Below are 23,736 nucleotides of genomic sequence, written 5' to 3'. Positions count from 1 at the left end.
TCGGAACATTTTAAAAATCATGAACATTTTTTATTTCATGACGATTTATTTGAAATCGTGATTTGTTTTATAATATTTGAGCAATTTTTGAACTCATGAACATTTTATGACTTGTCGAATATTTTGTAAATACACAAACAGTTTATCATTTTTCGAATTTTTCAAACTGACAAGTTTTTTTTTTTGTTCTTTTGAAATCTGGAATTAATTTAGAGAAGAAAAAAAAATCAAAACAGGAATAAGAAAGTAAAGAAAAAATGCCCTGAGCCGGCCCATGCATAAAAATGGTAAAAAGGTAGAGAAAAAGTGGTGAGAACCAAGGATTGAACCCTGGTCTCTGGCGTGGAGGATTGGAGCTCTGACCAACGCGCTAGTCTTCTGTTACTGGTCATTAAATATATCAGTCCTTTGAGAACATAACAAGGGGCGGCGATTTTTGAAATTCGAAAAATTAATCGTTTCTATACTTACGGGTGGCATTGGTGGGTAATTTTTACCAACTTTAAGGGTAATTCTAATGACGGACGACACAAGCAATATGTGCTTTATTATTAGGGAGAGATATTTAATATTGGTGCTTACATTTTTCTGAATTTATTTCAGCTCTTTCGACAATGTGCGTTCAGTGGAAGGAGACGTTCCCGTCTACTACAAAGGCGTGTGTAGCGACTTCGTCAATCTCAAGATGATGTGACGGTTTAGTCTCTTTCGAAGGTGCTTATAGGGATATGATGTGCGTGCGTGTGTGCGTTTATAGGGATGAGTATACTCCTTGTGTTCCTAAATATAAGACTTTTTAGGCTTCGTTCGGTTAAGCCCGACCCCGTGAGGTTTTGGGTTTAATCCACGCGGATCGGTAGGGATTTCCCTCGTCGGGGAATAAACCCGACGCATCTAGTTTTTTCCGTTCGGTTAAGTCGCGTGTGGTATTTCCCTGGCCCAATCCTCCCCAAACCCACACGGAAAAAATCATCTCCTGGCACCCCGTGGAAGCAATCCCCGAGCGAAGCACTCGTATCATCTCTCCCGAGCTGAGGCGCCAGAAGCGAAACGTGGCGGCGGTGGCGCAACCTACATGGAGGAGGAGGGTGCCCCCTGGTTCGACGAGCTGCCACGATGACCTGCCGGAACCCTAGCCTCCGATTGTCCCATCTCCCCCGTCGCCCCCTTGCCATGGCCGAAACCCTAGCTCTGGAGAAGTGGTTGTTGCAGGCAACGGGATCTCTAGTTAGTTCTCTCTCGCTCCCCCTCCCCCTCCCACTCCCTCTCTCTCCCTCTCTCTCTAGCGGCACTGATTTGCCCCCTCCATGAAAACCTAGCCGGATCTTGACCTGTCTTCTCAAATGTCAAGATCGAGCCAGGTGATTAGTTGTTGTCTTTATGTATGGATTAGAAGAGGAGCAACCGAATAGGTTAGGCACACAGGGATTCGTATGAATGGGGAATGGTGGGGGTTGGGTGACATGGCGGGGATCACCCAATCCCTGGGAGGTTAGAAACCACACCTGGATTCTACTTTTTGTAACCGAACGAAGCCTTAGAGATTTCACAATGGACTACATCATTTAAAGCAGGACATGAGTAATGCCAATCACGTACTTCATGATAAAAATGGACAAATTGTTCGAACGTTGCATCAGGTGCCTACTGAGGTTCAACATTCTCATCTTGAAAATCAAATCATTGGTCGTAGATGATACCATCACGCTAATCCTCCATGATCATATTGTCCATGATCACACACACAGTCATCACCTCTCAAAGCTTTTGTGTGCTTCATGCCAATGCAGGGTTTCAAACAACATCCCATCGAGACTGAAAGACACTGAAAGCACGCTCCACATCCTTTCTAGCACGCTCGTGCATTTGGGAAAGCATTTGTCTCTTCTCTCCTTGCGGATCGGGTATGTGATACATCTCCAACGTATCTATAATTTTTTATGGTTTCATGCTATTATCTTGTCAAACTTTGGATGTTTTGCATGTCTTTTATTTATTTTCTAGGACTAACTTATTAATTCAGTGCCAAGTGTCAGTTCCTGTTTTTCCATGTTTTTGACCCCTTTCAGAGGAGATTTTGAAACGGGGTCCAAACGGAAGAAAATCCCCGAAAAGATTTTTTTCTCGAACGGAAGAAGATCGAGGGACTTGGGAGCCAAGCCAGCAGAGCCCCAGGGGCCCCACAAGCCCCCACCCCGTGGCCAGGGGGCGCGCCATGCAGGCTTGTGGGGCCCCTGGAGGTCCCCTGACCTAGATCTTGCGCCTATATATTCCAAAATATTCCCAAAAAAATCATAGGACGATTGCAATCACTTTTCCGCCGTCGCAAGCTTCTGTCTCCGCAAGATCCCATCTGGGGCACGTCCTGGTGCCCTGCCGGAGGGGGGGATTCGGACACGGAGGGCTTCTTCATCAACACCATGACCTCTCCGATGATGCGTGAGTAGTTCACCATAGACCTACGGGTCCATAGCTAGTAACTAGATGGCTTCTTCTCTCTCTTGGATCTTCAATACAAAGTTCTCCATGATCTTCATGGAGATCTATCCGATGTAATCTTCTTTTGCGGTGTGTTTGTCGAGATCCGATGAATTGTGGATTTATGATCAGATTATCTATGAATCTTATTTGAGTTTCTTCTGATCTCTCTTATGCATGATTTCATATCCTTGTAATTCTCTTCGAGTTGTGGGTTTTGTTTGGCCAACTAGATCTATGATTCTTGCAATGGGAGAAGTGCTTGCTTTTGGGTTCATACCGTGCGGTGACCTCACCCAGTGACAGAAGGGGTAGCGAGGCACGTATCGTGTTGTTGCCATCAAGGGTAAAAACATGGGGTTTTCATCATTGGTTTGAGATTATCCCTCTATATCATCTTGTCTTGCTTAAAGCGTTACTCTGTTCGTCATGAACTCAATACACTTGATGCATGCTGGATAGCAGTCGATATGTGGAGTAATAGTAGTAGATGCAGAAAGTATCGGTCTACTTGTCTCGGACGTGATGCCTATATGCTAGATCATTGCCTTAGATATCGTCATGACTTTACGCGGTTCTATCAATTGATCGACAGTAATTTGTTCACCCACCGTAATACTTTCTATTTTGAGGGAAGCCTCTAGTGAACACTATGGCCCCCGAGGGTCTACTCCACACCATATTTTCAGCCATACACTTTTTACTTCTTTGCACTTTCCGCCTTCAGATCTCACTTTGCAAACAATCTTGAAGGGATTGACAACCCCTTTGAAGCGTTGGGTGCAAGCTTGTTTGTGTTTGCGCAGGTACTCTGGACTTGACGAGACCCTCCTTCTGGATCGATACCTTGGTTCTCAAACTGAGGGAAATACTTACTGCAACTGTGCTGCATCACCCTTTCCTCTTCAAGGGAAAAACCAACGCAAGCCCAATCTCCGTCAACGTGTCAATTTCTGGCGCTGTTGTTTGAGAAGTAGCAGAAGGATTTCTGGCGCCGTTGCCGGGGAGGAAGATCAAGTCAACAACTCATCCAAGTAAGTGTCGCAAACTCATCTCTTCCATTTACTTTGTTTGCCAGTTGCCTCTCGTTTTCCTCTCCCCCACTTCACCAATTTGCCTTTTTCGTTCGTCTTTTCGTCCCCCCTTTTTTCTCGCCCGCTTTTTGTTTGCTTGCGCGCTTGCTTGCCTGCTAAAGCCCGAATGGCCCCACTAAGGGATTTTGATGCTCGCTTTGCTAAGTTAGAAGAGATTGAAACTAGTGTTAAAGGCTTCATGTCTACACAGTTTGAATATAATAGTTACTTCCGTAGAGAGCTAAAGGAGCAAAATTATTTTCTGGCTTTTATGAGTAGAGAAGTTGATGATATGGCCAAACAATTCTTTGCGCTAAACTCCCAGTTTGCTCGTCTTGAAAATCTAGTGGGCCAGATTTCTCATAAGCAAGCTACTTTAGTCAATAAAATGGCTGCTAAACCCGAAACTCGTGATGAGAATCACGAAGATCTTAAAGTGCTTGGTGTGACTCCCATTGAATCTTTGTTTTCTTGTGTCAAACCTAATGATTATGGGGCTGGATACGAATCCACTTTGGTTGAAAAGTGCCCCAATGATTCGGAGTCCATCTATCTTGATGCTAAAAGCATTAAAAGTGGAGTAGAAGACGTTAAAACTTTGAGTAGTAATGAAATTACTACCGTGGATTTCAAGGAATTCAATTCTGATAGTTGCTCCTTGATTGAATGCATTTCTTTGATGCAATTCATGTTGAACTCTCCACACGCTTATAGCCAAAACAAAGCCTTTACCGATCATATCGTCGAAGCTATGATAAAAGCTCTTGAAGAGAAACTTGAATTGGAAGTCTCTATCCCTAGAAAGCTTCATGATGAGTGGGAACCTACCATCAAAATCAAAATCAAAAACTATGAGTGCAATGCTTTGTGTGATTTGGGTGCTAGTGTTTCTGCGATTCCAAAGTCTTTATGTGATATTCTGGGTTTTAATGAGATTGAAGAGTGTTCTCTTAATTTGCATCTTGCTGATTCTACTATCAAGAAACCCATGGGAAGGATCAATGATGTTCTTATTATTGCAAATAGGAACTATGTACCCGTGGATTTCATTGTGCTTGACATTGATTGCAATCCTACATGCCCTATTATTCTTGGTAGACCTTTCCTAAGGACTATCAGTGCTATCATCGATATGAAGGAAGGGAATATTAGATTTCAATTTCCTTTAAGGAAGGGCATGGAACACTTTCCTAGAAAGAAAATAAGATTGCCTTATGAATCCATGATGAGGGATACTTATGGTTTGAGCACCAAAGACGACGATATGTGATTCTATCGCTTCTATGCCTAGCTAAGGGCGTTAAACAATGGCGCTCGTTGGGAGGCAACCCAATGAATTTATCTTTTTCTTTCTGTTTTGTTGCGTCCACACTTTCACAATTCTGTTGTGATTGTGTTTTTTGTGTTTCTTTTTGTGTTTGAGCCAAGCAAAACCTTTATGACTAGTCTTGGTAATGGTTGTTTGATCCTGCTGGAAAAAGACATAAACTTTTCGCTCACGAGATGATTTTTCGTTTTTATTCAGAAAGAGCTTTTGAGTTGATTCTTTTTTTCTGCTGATTGATATGCTTTTTCCCCAGACCGTCGTAATTTTTCAGATTTTTTGAGGTACCAGAAGTATACGAAGTATACAAATTGCTACAGACTGGTCTGTTTTTTGACAGATTCTGTTTTTGTTGAGTTTGTTGCTTGTTTTGATGAAACTATGGTTAGTATCGGGGGGTACTATCCATGGGAAAGTGAGAATACAGTAGCCCATCATCAATATAGATGGAATTCAAGTTGCTACAGTACCAAAGGAAGTGGTAGTTTGTTTTCTTGTACTAATGTTATCACAAGTTTCTGTTTAAGTTTTGTGTTGTGAAGTTTTCAAGTTTTGGGTGACGTTCTCATGGACAAAGAGATAAGGAGTGGAAAGAGCTCAAGCTTGGGGATGCCCAAGGCCCCCCAAGCCAAATTCAAGGACACCAAAAAGCCTAAGCTTGGGGATGCCCCGGGAAGGCATCCCCTCTTTCGTCTTCAATCCATCGGTAACATTACTTGGAGCTATATTTATTCACCACATGATATGTGTTTTGCTTGGACGTCTTGTATCTTAGGAGTCTTTTCTTTTTGTTGTGTCACAATCATCCTTGCTTGACACCTTTTTGAGAGAGAGATACATGCACTCATCGTGATTTTGCTAGAATGCTCATTGTGCTTCACTTGTATCTTTTGAGCTAGATACTTTTGCTCTTGTGCTTCACTTATATCTTTAGAGCACGACGGTGCGTGATTTGGTAGTTGGCTTATGCTACGAAAGTAGTCCCGTGTGCTAGGTACCCAAAGAGGATGCAAAAACCTCCATCTTCATGTGCATTGAGTAGAAAGAGAAGTTTTGATTCCTCTCAATTAGTTTTGAGACGTGGATTCGGTAATATTAAAAGTTATGTTATCAGGGTATTGTGAATCTAGAGATACTTGTGTTGGAGTTAGTGATTCCCGTAGCATGCACGTATGGTGAACCGCTATGTTAGGAAGTCGGAGCATAATTGATCTATTGATTGTTATCCTTTGTGTTGAGGTCGGGGTCGCGTGATGGTTTACACCTACCAACCCTTCCCCTCGGAGTATGCGTTTAGCACTTTGTTTCGATTACTAATAAAAAAGTTTGCAACAAGTATGTGAGTTCTTTATGACTAATGTTGAGTCCATGGTATAGATGCACTTTCACCTTCCACCATTGCTAGCCTCTCTAGCGCCGCGCAATTCTCGTCGGTGCACAAACCCACCAAATTCCTTCCTCAAAACAGCCACCATACCTACCTACTATGGCATTTTAATAGCCATTCTGAGATATATTGCCATGAAACTCCCACCATTCCGTCTCATGAATTGTACCGTCACTCTCATATTGCCATTGCATGATCATACTAGATCGTTGCACATCCCACTACACTGCTGGAGGCATTTCCTATGGAGTCATCATCATTGTGATCTTTGAGCTTTGAGTAACTAAAAAGTGTGATGCTCATCATTATTAGAGCATTGTCCCATGTGAGGAAATAAAAAAAAAGAGGCCAAAGAGCCCAAAAACAAAAAAAGAGAAAAAAGAGGCCTAAGAGCCCAAATAAAAAAAAGAAATGAGAGAAAAGAGAGAAGGGACAATGCTACTATCTTTTTCCACACTTGTGCTTCATGTTAGCACCATGTTCTTCCTGATTGAGAGCTTCTTGCTTTGTCACTACCATATGCTAGTGGGAATCTTCGTTTTATAACTTGGCTTGTATATTCCAATGATGGGCTTCCTCAAAATTTCCCTAGGTCTTCGTGAGCAAGCAAGTTGGATGCACACCCACTAGTTTTCCTCTTGAGCTTTGACATACTTATAGCTCTAGTGCATCTCTTGTATGGCAATCCCTACTCATTCACATTGATATCTATTAATGGGCATCTCCATAACCTATTGATATGCCGAGTCAGTGTGACCATCTCCTCCTTTTTGTCTCACAACCACGACCACACTCTATTCCACCTATAGTGCTATATCCATGGTTCGCGCTCATGTATTGCGTGATAGTTATAAAATTTTTGAGAAAGTAAGAGTGCCAAAACAATTACTTGGCCAATTCCGGGGTTGTGCATGATTTACATTAGTTGTGTGAGGATGATGGAGCATAGCCAGATTATATGATTATGTAGGGATAACTTTTTTTGGCCTTGTTATTTCGGAAGTTCATTATTACTTTGCTAGTTTGCTTGAAGTATTATTGTTTTCATGTCAATAGCAAACTATTGTTTTGAATCTTACGGATCTGAACATTCATGCCACGTGAAAGAAGTTGCAAAGGACAACTATGCTAGGTAGCATTCCACATCAAACATTTATTCTTTTTCACTTCCCTACTCGAGGACGAGCAGGAGTTAAGCTTGGGATGCTTGATACGTCTCCAACGTATCTATAATTTTTTATGGTTTCATGCTATTATCTTGTCAAACTTTGGATGTTTTGCATGCCTTTTATTTATTTTCTGGGACTAACTTATTAATTCAGTGCCAAGTGCCAGTTCCTGTTTTTTCCATGTTTTTGACCCCTTTCAGAGGAGATTTTGAAACAGAGTCCAAACGGAAGAAAATCCCCGAAAAGATTTTTTCTGGAACGGAAGAAGATCGGGGGACTTGGGAGCCAAGCCAGAAGAGCCCCAGGGGCCCCACAAGCCCCCACCCCGTCGCCAGGGGGCGTGCCATGCAGGCTTGTGGGCCCCCTGGAGGTCCCCTGACCTAGATCTTGCGCCTATATATTCCCAAATATTCCCAAAAAAATCGGAGGACGATCGCAATCACTTTTCCGCCGCCACAAGCTTCTGTCTCCGCAAGATCCCATCTGGGGAACGTTCTAGTGTCCTGCCGGAGGGGGGATTCAGACACGGAGGGCTTCTTCATCAACACCATGACCTCTCCGATGATGCGTGAGTAGTTCACCATAGACCTACGGGTCCATAGCTAGTAACTAGATGGCTTTTTCTCTCTCTTGGATCTTCAATACAAAGTTCTCCATGATCTTCATGGAGATCTATCCGATGTAATCTTCTTTTGCGGTGTGGTTGTCGAGATCCGATGAATTGTAGATTTATGATCAAAGTATCTATGAATCTTATTTGAGTTTATTCTGATCTCTCTTATGCATGATTTCATATCCTTGTAATTCTCTTCGAGTTGTGGGTTTTGTTTGGCCAGCTAAATCTATGATTCTTGCAATGGGAGAAGTGCTTGGTTTTGGGTTCATACCGTGCGGTGACCTCACCCAGTGACAGAAGGGGTAGCGAGGCACGTATCGTGTTGTTGCCATCAAGGGTAAAAAGATGGGGTTTTCATCATTGGTTTGAGATTATCCCTCTACATGACGTCATCTTGCTTAAAGTGTTACTTTGTTCGTCATGAACTCAATACACTAGATGCATGCTGGATAGCGGTCGATGTGTGGAGTAATAGTAGTAGATGCAGAAAATATCGGTCCACTTGTCTCGGACGTGATGCCTATATGCTAGATCATTGCCTTAGATATCGTCATGACTTTGCGCGGTTCTATCAATTGCTCGACAGTAATTTGTTCACCCACCGTAATACTTGCTATTTTGAGAGAAGCCTCTAGTGAACACTATGCCCCCCAGGGTCTACTCCACACCATATTTTCAGCCTTACACTTTTTACTTCGTTGCACTTTCCGCCTTCCGATCTCACTTTGCAAACAATCTTGAAGGGATTGACAACCCCTTTGAAGCGTTGGCTGCAAGCTTGTTTGTGTTTGCGCAGGCACTCTGGACTTGACGAGACCCTCCTTCTGGATTGATACCTTGGTTCTCAAACTAAGGGAAATACTTACTGCTCCTGTGTTGCATCATCCTTTCCTCTTCAAGGGAAAAACCAACGCAAGCCCAATCTCCGTCAACGTGTCAATTTCTGGCGCTGTTGTTTGAGAAGTAGCAGTATGGTCTTCACAAGAGTGGACCACTGAGGATAGATACCATCAACTAGGTAATATTCATTGTTGTACTGGTGGCCATTGATCTTAAAGTTGACCTCTGGGAAGTGGCCTTGTGCAAGCCTTGCAAATACTGGAGAACGTTGATGAATACTGATATCATTGTGAGAATCAACCATGCCGAAGAAAGAATGCTATGTCCACAGATCTTATGAAGCCATCACTTTAGTATGAGAGTGGCACCTTTCACATGCCCCTTGTATCGTCCTTGCCAAGTAAATGGACAATTCTTTCACTTCCCATGCATACAATTGATACTACCAAACATGCCCGGAATGCCCCTCTTGGCATTGATCGCCAACAAACTCTCGGTATCAGGGACATTTGGCTCTCCCAGATACTCAGGGCCTAACACAGCCACCACGGCCTTGTAGAAAATGTACATTGATTGGAGACATGTGGACCCACTTATACGGACGTACTCATCCACAAGAACGCCAGGAACTCCATATGCAAGCATGCGAATAGCCGCAGTGCACTTTTGATAAGAAGAGAATCCAAGCTTGACAAGGGCATCCTCCTTGCACTCAAAGTATGAGTCATATGCTACCACTCCCTCCTGAATACGATTGAACACATGTCTTGACATATGGAAGTGGCGGCGGAATTTGTGTGCTTTGAAAAGTGTGTTATTCTCAAAGTAGTCGACATAGAGAAGTGTGCGACCTTTCTTCCTATTGCAGTTCAAGGCCAACCATGGCCGGTGATTGATCCCCTAAACCGAGGCCGCATCCTACTAATGTGGTCGTGGATGACCAATGGATCCGCCACAAGCTCTTCATCATCTAAGGACGAATCATTCGATGAACAAATGAAGTTGTGAAAGAAAAACTCATCGCTGCTATCCGTAATACCTTGTGAGAAAATTATCGAACACCTTGCAATCGTGGTGGAGACGTGGCCGAGAAGAGCAAGTCCGTTTCACGAAGCGAGGTTGGTGTTGGTGGGCGTGCGCCCTGCGACACTGTATCGGTTGTTCAAAATTGTTTGGGTCGACGTTCGTTGGTGGCGGATGTAGCTTCTCTCCCACCGGCAGCAAGGAACCATGAACGCCGACAAAAGTCTCTATTGAAACACGGGCATTGACCTTGTATGAAAATGACGTGGTTGTGGGGCGGACGACCTCAATGGAAGGCGATGCACCCGTAATTGGGGGTGGAGGCGACGATGCGGGGGTGGTGGGCGAAGGGCGGAGGGAAAGGGCAGGGTTAGGGGAAATAGTTGTGTCCCCGATGGTCGGGCCAGGGGAAGGACAAGGGCGCACATACCGCCCGTCCGCGCGTGTCTGTTTGGCCACAAACGCATCCCAAAGTTGGGTCGGGAATGGGACGAAAGCGGACCAAAAACGGACATTGGTCCATTTGCTTCCGCACGTTGGCGGTCTGTTCTGTCCGTTTTGCCCCAAATGGACGCGGGCGGACCATTTGGGGTCGTGCGTTGGAGTTCGACCATAACGTACCATGAGTTGGCCTCACGGTCGGGAATCCATTGCGTCTACGTAAATGACGCTTTGATCTACCGGGGATGGTGGCTCAAGGCGCATGACTGTGACCTCATTGAACACAATGATCACTGTCTCATGCTGCAAACCCTTCGGTGGCTCGTCGTCCCTGCGGCCTTGGACTCAAAGTTGAATGTAAATGCCGATATGAATTATGGCCCGTCTGCTGTTGAGTTTAATCCCACATCGGTCGTTGAAAGGAGACATAACACGACTTATAAGGATGGGAGTGTCCCCTCCTAACAGGCTAGTCTTTTAGGGGGAGAGGGCACAAGGCCTCTCATAAGTTGGTGCTGCTTTCTGGTTGGGTCTGATTAACGCATGTGGGTAAAAACATTGGTGTTAGCGGACCCGGGATTGCTAACAAGGTGCCCAGAATAAATCTCAGTCGACTCATGGGTGGTCGGTCATGGTTGATGGGCTAGAAATGCTGGCGTTAGCAGGTCCATGATGATCGATGTGTGAGGGAGAGATCTTTGGGTTTAGTCCCACATCGGTTGTGGAAGGAGACATACCACGACTTATAATGATGGAGGTGTCCCTTCCTAACATGCTAGTCTTTTGGAAAAAAAAAGGAGTCAAGGCCTCTCATAAGTGAGTGTCACTCTCCGGTTAGGCCTGATTGACGCATGTGGATCGAAAACGTTGGTCTTAACGGACCCGAGATTGCGTATTCTACAGGAAAAAGTATTAAAAAAATATCCAGAATACCAGAAAGCGGCCCAAAGGCATTTCTAAGGGATTTCCTAAAAATAGCTACCCAACAGGGTAAAAACATAGTAAAGTACTAGATCATTAATGACGCGGGTTGCCGCATCCATCCACTTAAAATGTTGTACTTCCTCGGTCAAGGTTTAGAAGGCGTGCATGAAACTTCTCTAGGACCTAGATAGTTATTGATTGGTTGTGAAATAGGTTAAAAAATAGCATTCACAATACTCATGCATATAGAAGTAGTACAAGGGAGTACTAATTAGCTGCTAGGAGTAAATGCGTCCTTAAACTTTGTCTATTGTGAAAATGCATGTAAATTTAACCGTGCCTTCTAAACCGTGACAGAGGTAGTATGATAATGTTAGAATTTATATTAAATAACATTGAGTTGTAGTATAACTTCAAGTGCATTTGTAGTGTAAGATGTTAGTTATGACTGACCATATTTTTTGTGAATTTTATTATAAAGTGTTAATTATAAAGACCATAACAATACATGATTATGTGTCGATCCACTTCTCCAACAGTCCAGTGCATATTTTCATAATATAGAGCACCAAGAAGCATAAAACTTAAATTTACATGACTAAATGAAATATGGATCTTAACTGAGTAAGTGTTTTTTAATAAATTTATATGATGGTTGCTTCTTGAACCTAATAGGCTCGAACTTGCTTGAAGATGTAAATACACGTGCTGCAACATCTTCCAATATTTATAGAAGAATTGAAGATATGGAAGAAAATTTAGGACATCAATCTAATTGAAGGTACAAAGTGTTGCCTCAATCTGCTAACGATCGCCAAACATCCTAATGTTACAACTCTACGCACCTCTGATAGCCAAGTAAATGATGGTCTTTCCAACCTGCTATCAGTGCATAAATAGCTGAATCCCTAACCGATGATAGGATCGTATCTTTCCTTAAAAAAGAATGTGCTAGTGACTCATCAGGTTTCTTCACCAGCGAATATACATTGTAATTATTTTTGGAACTTCCACCAAATTCCCTTAGCTTTGAGTGTTTCAAAATAATCATTTAGGTCGCTGAAATTTAGAAGGATCAAGGTTTTGAGGCTTTGCTGAGCTAGGAGGATTCATGCAGCAACTGAGCGGGCAGGATATAGAGGGCCTCTCAAAAAGATACCATAGTTTGAAGAATCATCATTTCATTATTGATTATTTAACACATATCGCGCAACATGTAGAAATTTCAAAATACTCTGGTCTGATTACAACAGTACGGGAACAAACCAAATGGATATTCCTTCTCCCTGACCAAAACTTTGTAGATGGCTCGGAGTCTCAACATTTATTTTATTTGTTTATTCATTTTATTCAACGACATGTTGATACATTGAAGTACATAAAACCAAAAAACACAATTAGACACTTTAAAACATATCCAACTTCGATAACAACAAGTATGAATAGCCGACCACCACACTTACAATAAATCAAAACTAGTATGAGAAACAAATCCAAAAAAGGCTAAGCTAATCCTGCGCAACTGCTAAGATATTTCTAACACCATCAGGTTAGAGAAAGATAATGTAATCATTTTAAACACACCATGCCTCTATCTCGAGGTAATTTATGTGACAATGACAATACTGAAAGAAGCAACAGAAAATGAAATAAAAAGGTTATATAATCTGTAAAATGCAGGCATGCAAGTATGCACATTAAAGGAACCTAAACTGCGGTAGCAGGTTGAAAGACTAATTTAATGATTTTGACCGGTCTAACGATTTTTAAATCAATCGACAACAACCTGTCTATAAAAACATACCAATCTCGGCACCCTCCCATCACCTATAAAAAAACTGTTACCATGCGATATTGAAGCACCAATATAGTACATGCAGCCTCCGACGCGAAAAGTTCTCTACATAAATATAGCTTGGTTACCAGATAATACATAATCACACCACGAAAGGCCCACCAAATAACCGCATTATATATACAAATAAAACACACTCTATCATCTACCCCACCGGTCAAACTACATATTCAAGGGAAAAATTAAGTAGGAACGTGCGCACGCGTGTCTTACGGTACGCTCGTAGCGTCCGTTCAACCGCTAGGGAATGATTAGTCATCTGCACATTTCTTTATTTCTTCCATCGCTTTCCAGATCGTGCTATGGTCCAGGGCGTGCAATCCCATTAGTCCCGGTTCCCCGCGAACCGGGACCTATGGTGTCATTGGTCCCGGTTTGTGAGGCCAGGGCGCCGGCCGGACATCGTGGGCCATTGGTCCCGGTTCGTGTCACCCCTTTGGTCTTGGTTTCATACACGAACCGGGACCAATAGGTCGGAACCGTTCGTATCCCCCTTTAGTCCCGGTTGGTGGATCAAATCGGGACTAGGTGGACCGTTCGTATCCCCCTTTAGTCCCGGTTAGTGGATCAAACCGGGACTAAGTGGTGGTGGCAACCGTTAGTATCACCCTTTAGTCCCGGTTGGTGGCTCAACCCGGGACTAAAGGCCCAAACAGTTTGCTTCCCATGTCGTTTCCAGCGATGAAAAGCACAACTGAAGCAGAGTCTCTCGTCATGCTCTGTTTCACTCCTCTCTCGCTCTCCTCTCTTCTTCCTTTCTTCTTCCCCTCTATTCTTCACTTCTCTTCTTCCACCATACCAACTCGCTTCGGAGAGGTGCTCGCACATGGCAAGACCAAACTCGATGTCGTGTACACGAACGATAGCAGGGAGGTGCCGCATTTTCTTAGACAGTTGATGGGATGGGTTGACGCCGCGGTGGAGCATGAGCAATTCTTGGGGCTTGATCTGGAGTACACGACCGATCAACTAGGTGTTGTCGTCATCCAACTATGTTTCAAACTTCATGTCTTGATCTTCCAATGGGCGAGGTATGTTTTGAGGCTTTCTTTGATCCAAGGTTATGAAAATTGCATATAACTATCTGTCTAGGTTCCATTGGATAGTAATATGCAGTTTTCTATATATGTTCCATTGGATAGTTAATGGAGGGTTTCTTGATCAATTCATAGGATATGAAAATTGCATACGATAGCAATATGTTCCATTGGAATCCTATAAAGATCAATTTCTCTTTAGTTGTAGTGAAACAATTTTCCGCGGCGTTCTTTGATCCAAGGTTATGAAAATTGCATATAGTGGTCTCTTTAGGTTCCATTGGATAGCAATATGCAGTTTCTCTATATGTTCCATTGGATAGTTAATTGAGGGTTTCTTGTTCAATTCATAGGATATGAAAATTACATAGGATAGCAATATGTTCCATTGGAATCCTATAAAGATCAATTTCTCTTTAATTGTAGTGAAACAATTTTCCGCGGCGTTCTTTGATCCAAGGTTATGAAAATTGCATATAGTGTTATCTCTAGGTTCCATTGGATAGCAATATGCAGTTTCTATATATGTTCCATTGGATAGTTAATTGAGGGTTTCTTGATCAATTCATAGATATTAAAATTGCATAGGATAGCAATATCTTCCATTGTAATCCTATAAAGATCAATTTCTCTTTAGTTGTAGTGAAACAATTTTCCGCGGCGTTCTTTGATCCAAGGTTATGAAAATCGCATATAGTGTTCTCTCTAGGTTTCATTGGATAGCAATATACAGTTTCTATATATGTTCCATTGGATAGTCAATTGAGGGTTTCTTGATCAATTAATATGATATGAAAATTGCATAGGATAGCAATACCGTCCATTGGAATCCTATAAAGATCAATTTCTCTTTACTTGTAGTGAAACAATTTTCCTTGTTGCATATTTGCAAAACCGTGGGAGAATATATATATGTCATAGTTAATTTACGATTTCTTGATTAATTCATAGGATATGAAAATTGCATAGGATAGCAATATGTTCCATTTGAATCCTAAAGATAAATTTCTCTTTAGTTGTAGTGAAACATTTTCCTTGTTGCAGCAGTATGTAACATTTGTTGCATTTTAATTTGTTATTGTTGCAGTAGTGACAAGCATTGTCCAGAACTCATGGACTCCCTTCGTAGCGGCATAAGTTTTGTTAGCGTTTACATAAGGAATGAGAAGCTAAAGATGAGGCACATCTTCGGTATTGAGATACCAGCTGACTGACACATTGATCTCCATGAGAAATTCAGGCTTCGACATGATAGGACTTTGCTGGCTCATATGGCAGTCGCCTTGATCGACGAGGAGTACGCTGATATGAAGACCAAATTCCCAAGGTCTCAGCACAGACATTGGGAGAGGACCCCACTTGACCCTATCAACATTGAGTATGCAACAAAAGGTGCGTACGTTTCATACGAGTTGTGCCGCAAGATTCGAATCATCAACTATGGCCAACGTCACCTCACACCAGGTTGGGGACATTCTGATTCAGACGAGTAGTGTTCACAACGGCGAACACTTGTATATATATGTGTGTTAGCTATTATTATGTACTGCTTGGACGAGTATTATTATGTACTGCTTGGACCAATTTATATATGTCTAGTTTCTGTTTGTGGCATTATAGTTTCCAAATTTGAATGGTTTAGCCCTTTCTAACTTCATTTGCTACTTTTCATGGTATCATGCATTTCGACCACATATACATACACGAAGTGCATTTAGTTTTTTGCCGCAACCCTCTCAACTTTTTAGCACATGCTATGTGGGTGAACTAATGATACCATGCCAACTTTCAACCTATTTAGAGTTCATTTGTAGTGCTTTTCAATTTTTGGGTCATTTAGCTTAAAAAACACTAAATGTATGAAAAACACCAAATGAACTCAGAAAGTATTGAAAATTGATGATGTGATCTTGAATGGTGCATTTTGAACACACAAAAAGTCTTGAGTTCAAATAAGTTCAAAAAAATGAAATCCCTTTTGTAACAGATGAGTTTTCGTAAGAAATCCTGATACTTCGAAAGAGATTATCCGATTTGTACACGAAGTGCATCCATTTTTTCCCACAACCCTCTCAAATTTTTAGCACATACTATGTGGGTGAAATGATGATACCATGCCAAGTTTCAACTTATTCAAAGTTCATTTGTAGTGTTTTTCAATTTCTGGTTCATTTAGCTCAAAAAATGAGTAAATGCATGAAAAATACCAAATAAACTCAGAAAGTGTTGAAAATTAATGATGCGGCCTTGAATGGTGCATTTTGAACACACACAAAATGTTGAGTTTAAATAAGTTTAAAAAATGAAATCCCTTTCGTAACAGATCTGTTTTTGATTAAAACAGTCATTTAAAATAACCTAAAACCTACAAATTGAATATAATGGTAAAACACAGTAATATTAAATAGCATGAAAAATAATCACTCAAAAATATTTTTTTAGTAAAGTTATTCACAAAATAAAATAAATAAAGTAAAAAAGCGAAACAAAAAAGCTAGTTTTTTTTTTGAAAAATGCCACCTACTAGGCCACCACGGCCTGAATACGACTAGAAACCCAACCACAGAGTTGGGCTAGGATTCAGGCCCGCAGAAGGCCCAATAGGCCCAAAGACAGTGACAAATTAGGCCCGGAAGCCTGCAGTTGAGAGGAGCTTGACAGGGTCTGCGCACCAGCGCTTATAAACCACCCCCGGGCTCTCTCGGCTAGCGAGGTGGGACTAAACATCCAACCGCACCGCGACTGTGACAGGCACAAGCCTTTAGTCCCGGTTGGTGCCACCAACCGACACGAAAGTCTTTTGTGTTGGTCGGTGGCACCAACCGGGACTAAAGGTCTCTTCTTCCCGCCCTTTGGGCTGTTGAAAATTGACATTTTAGTCCCGGTTTGCGGCACCAACTCGGACGAAAGGGTTGAATTGGTCCCGGTTTGTGCTTCCAACCGGGACCAAAGGTTTTCGCATATAGGCGGGAATTGTCGAAATTTCCCCCAAACTGTCCCATTTGCCGCGAGCCCGTCCTCCTCGTTGTCGTCGCCGTCCCGAGCCCGTCGTCGTCCTCGTCATCGCCGCTGCCCCGAGCCCGTCCTCCTCCTCGTCATCGCCGCCGCCCCTGAGTCATCACCGTCGCCGCCCCGATCCAGTCCTCCTCCTCATCGCCGCCATCCCCGAGCCCGTCGTCGTCACCGCCGTCCCCGAGCACATCGCTGTCACCTCCCCGAGCCCGTCGTCGTCGCCCCCGAGCCCGTCACTGTCGCCCCGAGCCCGTCGTCGTCACCCCCGAGCCCGTCATTGTCGTCGCCACCCCCCGAGCCCGTCGTCGTCGCCGCCCCGAGCCCATCGGCCCCGGTGAGCTCCTCCGCTACCTAATTAAATTGCTAGTTTTAGATGTATCTTAGTTTTAGATTTCATATTAAATTGGATGAGTCAAAGCTTTTGCAAATTTAGTTTTAGATGTATTTTAGTTTTAGATGTATTTTAGTTTTAGCTTTAGATTTCTTTTTTTGCGGTAAAAGATGAGTCAAAGCTTTTGCAAATTTGTTTCTCTATTCCTGCCCATTGCTACCTATAAATTGGAATTTGCAAACAAATCATCAATGACATATATTAATTCCAGATTTATTCTTTAAATAGTAGGGCTTTAAATAGTTGTAGAAATTGTTCTCGACGTCGACGATGCCCATCCCGCATCCTCGTCGTCGACTCGGTGGTGACCACCTGCTTGATAGGCGCCAGCATGTGTGGGACTGGGCTTCGCCGGGCTGGCACTGGGAGGGGCTAACTTCTGGGGGGCGCATCTAGCGAGGAATCATGCTCCTGTCGCCTAATCCGGCGCGTCAGAGCAATCCGCCTCCTCCTTCGCCTCGTTGGCAACGTCGGAAGACAAACACCGCCGCTCCGACTCCTCCGGCGCGCTAGAGCAGTCCGCCTCCTTCTCTCAAGAGGAAGAGATACGCCTCCTTCTCTCCGGCGACTAGCAGTACAAGCAGAGACGGGAAATATGGTCCATCTCTCAAGCCTTTGGAAAAGTTACCATATGAGAGGACCAAGCAGGAAAACGAGGACATATGTCGTGCCGAATTGAGGGCCCTTTTTGCAAAGAAAACTCCACCTCAAAAGGAGAAGCTAGATCCGATGAAAGTGGAGCGCACTATCAATCAACTGAAGCGACCACCACCGCCTCCGCCGGATTCCAACTATGACCGCATTCTTAAAAAGACATATGCACAAGCGCGGTGGTCGGGAACTAGTTCCAGTGATGCAAGGAGAAGTGGGAAAACAATTCCCCAGCTCGTCCAAGAGGAGAAGCAATCGCCCCCCGCTCAAGGTGTCTAGTGATATCATCGTTGCTAATCATCCGGGGATTGTGCCCGATACCAATCCTGATGATTACTTGGGGGATGAGGTAACAAAAGAACAATATAATACGTGCGCGGGAAGCCTCTCGTCAAACCTCGTCATCCTCATCTAACAACGATGATGCACAAATTGCATGAGTTGTACATGAAAACCTGCAGGGAGTCTGAGATAGACGCTATGTATGTGGCAGTGAAACCAGAGCACGAATTCATTGGACTTCCCGTGATTCCTATTCAATTTGAGTAGTTTTTCAGTTATACAATCAACTAGCCCTCGACAAACAACTCATGACTTTCTACTTCCTGTAAGTCTGTAGCTCAGCTCATTCATTGCATGTATATATAATTATCCTCACTATATATATTATGTAGATTGAAGATCGTCGAATCAAAAAAAGCAGGAATCGTCGACGTTGGGTTCATTAGCCCAGATGTCATAAATGAATTGACGGTACGAAACTCAATCAAAGAGATCGATGAGAACTTGCTAAACTCGTTCCTTATACATCAAAACAAAAGAGAAATAATCTTTCCTTACAACTTCAAGTGAGTGTTGCTGTCTTCTCTGTATACTCGGTTTCGCTTACTCGAGGTTAAGTAATGTAATTGATGAGTTATATATGCGTGTGCAGATACCACTTTATTCTACTATCCATTGACGTTGGCAGGGCATTAGTAAATGTCTTAGACTCAAGACGTAAAGCCGAAGAGGATTATGTATACATGTCTGCAATGCTCAAGAAGTAAGTCCAGTCAATACCGGGACCATATCGGCATGCAAATTTCGTTCATGGGCTGATATCAAGTAATCATTTTTTTTGCGTGGCAGGGTTTGAAAGAAGTTCGCCAATAAGGTTCCCGGTCTAAACAAATAGTTGCGATTTACGCACCCCAACGTAAGTAGTACTAGATAGTTCCGCACATCTCTAATTGATCCAAATTTTCATCAATATATCATTACCATGCTTGCTTATCAGTTTGATTGAACTCTATTATCGTAAAGTGCATGTACCAGGTAGAAGGGACTGTTTTATGTGCATACTGCGTATGCGAGTTCATTCGCCACTCGACCTGTGAGCGGGGCTTCTCTAAGGAACTATTTAAAGTACGTAAATAATATTCACAGTTTTATTTTATATATTACCATCAATTGTGTTGATTTTTATTCATATATATGCATGTATTGACGCCCCTTCTTTAAATTAGATCTACCAGATGCGGGATGAACTCCTACCGTATGATTGCATACGAGCAATTCAAGAGGAATTGACGGGATTCTTTCTTGACCATGTCATACCTCAAGACGGAGAATACCATGTGGATTTGTGATTGGATCTTAATAAGATGATGTTAGGGATTGTAAAAGATGTTATATTGTATATATATGTTAGGGATTGTAAATGGTTTTCTTCATTTTCTTATTAGCTACCATGAAGTTCTTTCTATATGTATAGTAGCTAGCGTCGACCAAGCACGGAGAAAGAGAGGACGCTTCTCTCTATTAGCTACTTAACACAATATGAAACCACTAAATTAACCCTCCAAAACCCCCAACCCCCCATTCAAAAAAAACTCAGCTCCGGCCAGATGCTGACGCGTGGCGGGACTAAAGTTCCTCCTAACTGGGCTCCCCGCAGCGCCCACGTGGAGCTCCTTTGGGACCGGTTCATAAGCCAACCGGGACTAAAGGTTTGGGTCTTTAGTCTCGATCATTTAGTCCGGGTTCTAGAACCGGGGCTAATGGACCTCTGAAACCGGGACAAATGGACCTTTTTATACTAATGCCCCCACCCGATCCGCATTGAGTCGTTGTTGACCACATCTCCTTCGCTGCCTCTCGTCTCTCTCCTTCCTCCCATGCTTGCTTCTCTCAGCCAAATCCCCATTCCATCAGGGGCCGAGAGGGCATGGGATCTGGTCCTGGGCATCAAGGGCAAGAGCCACGCTAGCGGAGCAATAAGGAAGAGGTGGTCGGGTAGGATAGGAATAGGATTGAGAGAATGGGGAAGGGCATGTGTCGGACAGCATGCAACACCCACGGGTTATGATGACTATTTTTGCATCTCACTATCTCAATGTTGTGTCATGTGTGTCTAATTCATGGATTCAGCTTGCGTCCTCTTATTCATGCTGACTTTTTTTCTCACCGCTCCATTTGTGTTTCTGATGCATATACCTAGATTTTTCTTTTTTTCGCAAGTACGTACTTGGTAGTCTTGGCACTAAGCGTTTTTAGTATGTAAACTAAGCATTCCCAGCATATCAATTAACCCAGCAAGTAAGCATTTTTTTACATACGAATGGAAACTGAGAACTTTTTAATCTGAAAACTAGGTATATTTCCAGCATGACAACTAAGAACTCTTTCACCTGGAAACTAAGTATTTTTCTAGCATGGCAACTAAAAACTTTTTAATCTGGAAACTAGGTATTTTTGGCAACTAAGAACTCTTTAATCTGGAAACAAGCTATTTTCTACATGGCAATTAAGAACTTTTTAATCTGGAAAGTAGGTTTCTTTTTATCATGGCAACTGATTTCTTTTTAATCTGAAACCTAGGTTTCTTTTTTACCATGGAAACTAAGAACCTTTTTAAGCTGGAAACTACGTGTTTTTTCTAGCATGGCAACTAAGAACCTTTTAATCTGAAAACTACGTGTTTTTTCTAGCTTGGCAACTACGAACCTTTTAAGCTGGAAATTAAGTGTTCTTTTAGCATGGCAACTAAGTACTTTTAAGCATTATTTTAGCATGACAACTAAGCACCGGTAGTTTGGAGACTAAGCATTTGCATGGTAAGTAAACACCTCTAATCTGGAAACTAGGCACATTTTAGCATGTCAACTAAACTCTTCTTGTAATCTAGGAACTGAGCAATTTTTAGCTTCGCAATTAATAACTTTTTCTTCCTCCATTTTTTTACCCTGGCAGTGGTTATAAGATACGTTGTCTAATGAGAAATTTAATGTTTTTTTGGAAAAAAAGCAGATGGAGACGGTGAATGCGACATAAACTTGACACATACACGATTGCTCTAGATTAGAGAAGCACTATTAATCTGAAATGGTACACAACATAAACTTGACACATACACGGTTGCTCTAGATTAGAGAAGCACTGTTAATCTCAAACGGTACACAACATAAACTTGACACATACACGGTTGCTCTAGATTAGAGAAGCACTGTTAATCTGAAATGGTACACAACATACACTTGACACATACACGATTGCTCTAGATTAGAGAAGCACTGTTAATCTGAAATGGTACACAACATAAACTTGACACATACACGATTGCTCTAGATTAGAGAAGCACTGTTAATCTCAAATGGTACACAACATAAACTTGACACATACGCGATTGCTCTAGATTAGAGAAGCACAGTTAATCTAAAAACGAGAAGCACTGTTAATCTGAAAAAGAGAAGCACTGTTTTTAATCCAATACCAACACCAATCAATATTCAATACTGAGGACCTTCATCAGTCTGGTCTCCTCCGAAGCTAAGGTATAGGCATGTATCTGTGTCAACATGCACCAGCTTGAAATCCAAACTTGCTGGCTTGGATATCATAGACGACCCTGAATGATCTTGTTGCCCTGTTCCCTAGGATTGGAACCCCTGTCAGTCCAGCAACATCTGGCTGAAACGTGGAGCAAATTTTATCTGCTGACACTCGATAGAACACATTCTCTGACGGGAGCTTCAAGGTAGACCTTACAAATTTCATCTCCACCGTTGGCATGTCGTGCCAGTTCACTGAATCCCTAGTGGATGTAAAACAGATTTTATTCCTCCCAGCTGTTTGTCGGGTATATCCCTTGGCTAGCATTGCCGCTGTGACCGCCTTATCAAACGCACGAAACACCGGGGACAGAATGAAGGTGTCGATTGTACCAGTATCCAGTATTGTCATTCGAGTTGCGTAGATTGACGGGTCGACTTGGAGCCGTATCCCGTTGACCGTCATGTCAAGCTGCTGAAGAGCATACACCGGATTATCTCCATGCGAGCCATATTCAATCAATGGAATGAACTGTAAATTGTACCGATCATACGGCCCAATGGATAGAAACCCTCCATTTGTATGACTACCAGGAAAGCAGTGAGAAAACGCAGTGTAGTTGGTATGACGAACTACCTGACGAAAGAAGGAGTAGCTTGCACCCCCAAATCCAACAATGCCCGCATCACCTGCATAGTACCTGTCATCTCCACTGCAGCCAAACATGAAACCATCAACGCTGAAGTTGTTTCCTAGAGTGAGCTTGTCCTTGACCAAGCTGCCGGCTGTGTACTCTTCTGATCCATACCTCAAGCTGTAAAGGCAGCTATTTTGCTCCTCGTTGCAGCCAAAGGGAATACCAAGTGTTTCGTGCACATGACCACAGTCCTCAGTTGAGCAGCCGATGGTTTGGTATGTTGAGGACTGAAGGGGGTCAAATTTCCGTCCGGCCTCTTCAGCTTGATCATGGCATTTTATCGGACAAGGTTGGCACTGAACCCAGGAAAGTGTCGAGCCGGTGTCAATGGTGACGAGATTCAGAATGGCCGGAGTGCCCAAACCGATGGCCATGAGGAAGCGATCTTTATGGATTTTGTTGTCCTCAAAGGAATACCATGTTTCCTGTACATTTGCTATTTGTATTGATGCTTGTATGCATGGATGCTTCTCGTGGAACACTGGGAACTGAAAGGCACCATCACCGTTCTGACCAAGATCTGCTACCATAATTAATTGGAGAAGGATTAAATACAATTCACTGTGGCTATTATTTCCCTCCCATTGCAAGCCACATCATTGAGCTAATACTTTGCTTTGAGGAACTGCAGATCAACACAATGTTACGCTTGCACTCAAGAATTTACACATGGATAATTTATTTGGTCATTTTTGTGAAAAAGTCCTTTGTTTTGGTTCAAGGACAGTTAAATATGGAAAATGATGGGAAAATTTGGTGATTGTATGATTAATCACCGCACCATAGCTAATTCAAAGTGTGCAGGCAGACCTACTTACCGACAAGCACTCCTAAACTTGACTAGTTGATTACTTATTCTAAAATCATCAAATATTTCCATAATCTTGCTCATACACTACATTCTGTATTCCATCACAAGATGTTTTAGAACTTCATCACTTCTGGTAATACTACCTCCGAAAGTATAACAATAATACATTTGTGTTGGCACCTAGATATATATAT

The 23,736-nt window shown here is 42.6% G+C and overlaps 1 protein-coding gene across 1 annotated transcript; it reads right to left on the bottom strand.

Moving 5' to 3' along the window:
- Positions 1 to 22,055: 22,055 nt before the first annotated feature.
- Positions 22,056 to 23,598, bottom strand: LOC123396516 (aspartyl protease family protein At5g10770-like). The gene is given in 2 exon segments (XM_045091432.1): positions 22,056 to 23,251; positions 23,550 to 23,598. Coding segments are annotated over 2 exon segments (1,245 nt in total).
- Positions 23,599 to 23,736: the final 138 nt, after the last annotated feature.

This window comes from Hordeum vulgare, chromosome 5H (assembly GCF_904849725.1).
Source record: "Hordeum vulgare subsp. vulgare chromosome 5H, MorexV3_pseudomolecules_assembly, whole genome shotgun sequence".
In the NCBI taxonomy this organism is placed as follows: Eukaryota; Viridiplantae; Streptophyta; class Magnoliopsida; order Poales; family Poaceae; genus Hordeum; species Hordeum vulgare.
Note: the sequence above shows the minus strand (reverse complement) of the source record. Positions and strands in the feature narration are given on the sequence as shown.